Here is a 5,000-nt window from a genome sequence, read left to right on the forward strand (position 1 = left end):
GGAGAGAGGGAGAGAGAGAGAGAGAGAGAGAGAGAGAGAGAGAGAGAGAGAGAGAGAGAGAGAGAGAGAGAGAGAGAGAGAGAGAGAGAGAGAGAGAGAGGTGGAAGGAAGAGAGGGAGGGAGAGAGAGTAAGAGAGGGAAGAAGGGAAGAGAGAGAGAGAGAGAGAGAGAGAGAGAGAGAGAGAGAGAGAGAGAGAAGAACGAAATGAGGCAGAGCGTGAGAATTTCTATGGATACAAATCATTCCTGGCAAAGTTCTTCGCCGTAATTTCACAGCACAACCAACACCGTTACAAATTATACAATAACTCCAATCTAATCAAATTCATTATGGATCACGCTACTTCCATCTCCCTGTGGCAACCCAGAGCACAGAGAACCTCACCATATCGGCATTCATGAGGGACGCGACCTACTACCAGGGCCTTCGTCTGTGGATTCGCCTTTTGAACAGGACAGACGCGAGTGGGCGACTGAGGCGGGAGAGACAGACCTGCTACACCCAGGTAGTTTTCCGAGGGCCTGGATTTGGGTGGGAAGCAGCTGAGATGCTGGGATTCGATAGGAGTTTTTTTTTATGAGATATGGATTTATTTGTATGATAAACACATAAACTACACACTAATACACACACACTGATACACACACTAATACACACAGACACACACTGATACACACACACACAACAACAACACACACGTACACAAACACCTATACACACCGTATATTATTCACTCAATCGTGCATTCGTGTGTGGGTGTGTATTTGTGCGCGAACTGATCTCGTCCCTTACATCTATCCCAACTTTTTTTCAGATTATCGAATTGCAAGATAATGAAAAAGTCGCCAGTCTATTCGGCGGCAGACCGTGCATTCACCCAAAGAGTGAATGCTTAAAGAACTTCGTCGGCAGAGGAAAGTGCCAGGAGCAGGTAAGTTCTAAGCGATATTTTTGTTTCATTCCTTTGGACAATAATGTAGATTTCAGAAATGGTTGTGGTTGCAAAATGGACTGAACGGTGGATTAATGATTCAGATAAAAGTTTTTTTTTACTAAATTAGGCAAATGTAGAGGAATATTTTAATTAAACAGCCTACGCCACAGCACAAAGTAAGGAAATATGTCTACAAAATAGACAACTGGCATTTGATTACAGGTACGTCACTGTCATCCCGACTGGCCTGACCGCACAGACTTCGAAAAGTGCGAGCGTTACTCCCTAATGACGGCCTACACGAACTCAAGGAACAGACTGACGTATTACAAGAACCCTCACTGCGCTAGATGTAACTTCGCCAACTTCTCTCTGGGCGAGTTGCTGTGCCTCCCGCCGTCACGATGGTCACAGTGCGCGAATGGCGTGAGGGGATTTGCCCACGACCCTCTCCCGCCCAGTTTCAGCGTCCTCATGGACTTCCGGGGCGGCCGCTGTGATGACGACACGGAGCTCTGGGATCCGGTCCTTGAGATCTGCCACAAGATTCATTGCGGCCACTTGTTCAAGCTCGTGGCCGGAAGGTGCGAGAGGGTCGTCGAGGCCTATGACCCAGCCTCAAACTCAAGCTTCATTGATAGTTTGTGCCCGAAGAGGCTACTCAACGTGACGGAATATGTGCTTCTGAGCGATGGCTCCATCTTTGTCAATTTCTCCAGGAAGATCTACGCCAAAGGGGAATTTGAGTTCACAAATGACACACAGGTCCTTGTCTGTCACGATGCGGACCACTACGCTGAGGCGTTCAGCATAGTCCACCAGTACCTGACGCTGGTCGTGCTGAGCATCTCCCTCGTGGCACTGGCGCTGCACATGGCTGTGTACATGCTGGTTCCTAGACACAGGAATCTGCCGGGGAAGAACCTGTTCTCCCTCTCGTGCTGCCTCTTCGTCGCCCACATCTTGTTCCTAACAGGAACGAGGCAGACGGAGGTATATGGCCTTTGCATGTTCCTGTCATGCAGCCTTCACTACTTCTGGCTTGCCTCCTTCTGCTGGATGAATGTGATGAGTGTGGATGTGTGTCGCACCTTCAGCAGCCAAGTCTACCGCGGCGACTCCGATGGCGGCAGGACCTACCTCCTGTACTCTCTTTACGCCTGGACTGTCCCCGCGCTCGTAGTGGCGCTTGCGCTCCTGCTTGATAGGGTCGACCTCCTGCCGGATTACCGGCCGGAGTACGCAACGCGGATCTGCTGGATCAACAACCGCCACGGCCTGGCGCTCTTCTTCCTTCTGCCTGTTGGTGCCATCGTGCAAGAGAACATCGTGCTCTTCCTCATCTCCACTTACGGCATCTACAAGCAGATGAAGGCGGCGCGCTACGCCAACGTGAGGTCTCAGAGCACCAAGGAAAGAAAGAAGTCGGACGCACATAAGGATGGATTTTCGAGGAAGGTGGCCCAGGTGAGATATAAGATATCGCTCACTAATTATCAAGGTCATTATACAATTCACCATTCCCATATACTAATTCCTGTAAGCAGTTTACGAGCTCCCCATCGCCCTTTCCGCAGCAAACTCGACGTTCCAGGAAGGAAAGAGGACGACTGGTACTCTACATGAAGCTGGGTGTCATCCAGGGCCTCACTTGGCTCACCGGATTCATAGCGGCGTTCGCGAATATCCCCGCGTGCTGGTATCCATTCACGGTTCTGAACGGACTACAGGGCACCTTTATCTTCATTGGTTTCGACATGAAGCGAAAGGCAAAGTCGAAATTCACATTTGTCTCAGTGTCTATATAAAGGCATCCACCTACACACGTAACTAATATCCGTTAAAACATTAAGCTTATCATTTTCTCACATGTTTCTGTTTCGCTAAAAAGGAATAAAGACCTTCCTCAACGACAGGTAGCGGAGGCGGTGTGGGAGGCCATCACGGGGCGACCATGGACCAAGAAGAGCTCCTCAAAGGACACGCGCACGACCACCGTTGGACACAGCAGTCAGAACAGGTCGTCCAAATCATACAGGTATATCGACCTCCTTGCCTAAGCCTAACGTATGCCAATAAGAGGAATAAAATTTAATCACTGCAGCGTTTCCTATAAAAGTATATGCGTTAATGTGATTTGAAATACAACCATGCTAGTAAGGGGGATGAAAATCGTGACGTTTTATGTATGACTTATCCATCTTATCGTTTGCACAGGAATCTATTCTAACATTAAATGTCACGATTTAGTGTTTCCCTAACTATTTATAGCTTTATATACATGTTTAAGTACTTGTGGTATTGTTGACGTGTTATAATGTGAGTTCTTACATGTTTTATGTTTGAATTATACTGAGTATGTATACACAAGCATCTTTAATACTAATGTCAGTTTCCTTTCAGATGTTATAAACTTTTGACTGAATATCCTAGTTTATATTTGATATATTTTATTGGTTTATTTATATCCACATGATTTAGTTAATTTTAGATTATTTGCCAAAATTTTATATGTTAGTTTGTGATATTTTTATCTCCTTTTTATTTAAAGGCGCTTCACTTCAGCCGAAGCTAAACTCAAATGATATTTTTTTTTAACTTTAGATATAAACGAATCCAATTCCATATTCACCTTCCATAACAGACTATGCTTACATAGCAATTCTCTTAGTAGAAATGAAACACTTACATATACTCTTAGATTAAGAATAAACCACATCCGTCTACCACCCACGTCCACATCAAAGCAATCTCCAAAACTTCAAAACCACATTTGCAATTTCGCTTCACGTGTTCGTCCACACAGTGACTCTGACGGCGAAGAGCTGATCAAAAATACAAGTGAGGAGCCATTGGTTAATGAAAATGGGACCTGGGACAGCACCATAAGCTTGGCCACGCCCTCAAAGGTCATATTTAAAGGCAGGTCAGTAAAGGGTCGGAAACTACAGATGCAAAGGCCAAGAAAACAGGTCACACTGATAAGTCCAAGATCAAACGGGTGTTAGGTCAGGAAAGAAGGAACACTGTTGTTTAGATAAAGATTGATTCTGTACCTTTTCCTCGATGACTGTGACTCTACACACAGCGAGTGTCACTGTAGGGTTACACTTTCCAAGTTCATTGTACAATTATCACCCACTCACTAAAACCATATTTAATCCCTTAATCAACAACACGGATTAAGGTTACGATGTTAGGTCACGGTAAAAAAAAAAAAGTTCATAATTGGGATACAAATATCTATGCCTGGTAGCAATACATCTTAGGTGCAAATGCAACTAGTTCAACTCATCATTGTGACATGAAAAACAAAAAAACAAAACAATCAGTGTTAGGTTGTTTACAAAGGACATATACACTTCATGTTCGAGCCATATCATATGCGATACAAGTGTTAGGAAGCACGAAGTTATTGGGTCGTGTATTATGTAACACGTAAAAAGTTTATGAATTTGAGACTAAGGGGTCAACACAATAAATTTTGAATTTAATTAATGATTCCTAATAATTTTCTTGAGTTTTATTACTTAATTTTAGTTTGGATTACCACTATATAAGTTATTTGTTCAGTTGCAAATTATGATTAATATATAAATTATACTATGTTAATTACAATCTCTATGCATTTGAGTGACATTTACGAGTATATATATATATATATATATATATATATATATATATATATATATATATACATATATATATACATATATATACATATATATAGAGAAGAAGAGAGAGAGAAGAGAGAGGGAGGAGAGAAGAGAGAATAGAATAGAAAGATAGAGAGAGAAAGAGAGAGAGAGAGAGAAAGAAGAGAGGAGAGAAGAGAGAGATAGATAGAGAGAGTGAAGCGAGAGAGAGCGAGAGTGAAGAGAAAGAGAAAGCGAGAGTGAAGAGAGAGAGAAGAGAGAGAGAAGAGTGAGAGAAGAGAGAGTGAAGAAGGATAAAAAAGAGAGAAAGAGAGAAAAAAAGAGAGAAAGAGAGAGAGAGAGAGAGAGAGAGAGAGAGAGAGAGAGAGAGAGAGAGAGAGAGAGAGAGAGAGAGAGAGGGAGAGGAGAG

The 5,000-nt window shown here is 43.4% G+C and overlaps 1 protein-coding gene across 4 annotated transcripts in view; it reads left to right on the plus strand.

Annotated features, from left to right (window-relative positions):
* Positions 1 to 5,000, plus strand: part of LOC122266944 (uncharacterized) — a 31,139-nt gene that overhangs the window by 24,306 nt on the left and 1,833 nt on the right. For 3 of the 4 annotated variants that reach the window (XM_086548029.1, XM_086548031.1, XM_086548028.1), the window contains exons 6-11: positions 369 to 506; positions 816 to 932; positions 1,158 to 2,402; positions 2,513 to 2,704; positions 2,852 to 2,973; positions 3,637 to 3,861. In XM_086548029.1, coding sequence (XP_086404155.1) covers positions 369 to 506; positions 816 to 932; positions 1,158 to 2,402; positions 2,513 to 2,704; positions 2,852 to 2,973; positions 3,637 to 3,861 — 2,039 coding nt within the window. The remainder of the gene's footprint in view (positions 1 to 368; positions 507 to 815; positions 933 to 1,157; positions 2,403 to 2,512; positions 2,705 to 2,851; positions 2,974 to 3,636; positions 3,862 to 5,000) is intronic. The other variant, XM_043036934.2, reaches the window with a different exon arrangement.

The sequence above is a fragment of the Penaeus japonicus genome, unplaced genomic scaffold (assembly GCF_977035675.1).
Source record: "Penaeus japonicus unplaced genomic scaffold, GWHDUDI00000001_assembly GWHDUDI00000020, whole genome shotgun sequence".
NCBI classification, from domain to species: domain Eukaryota; kingdom Metazoa; phylum Arthropoda; class Malacostraca; order Decapoda; family Penaeidae; genus Penaeus; species Penaeus japonicus.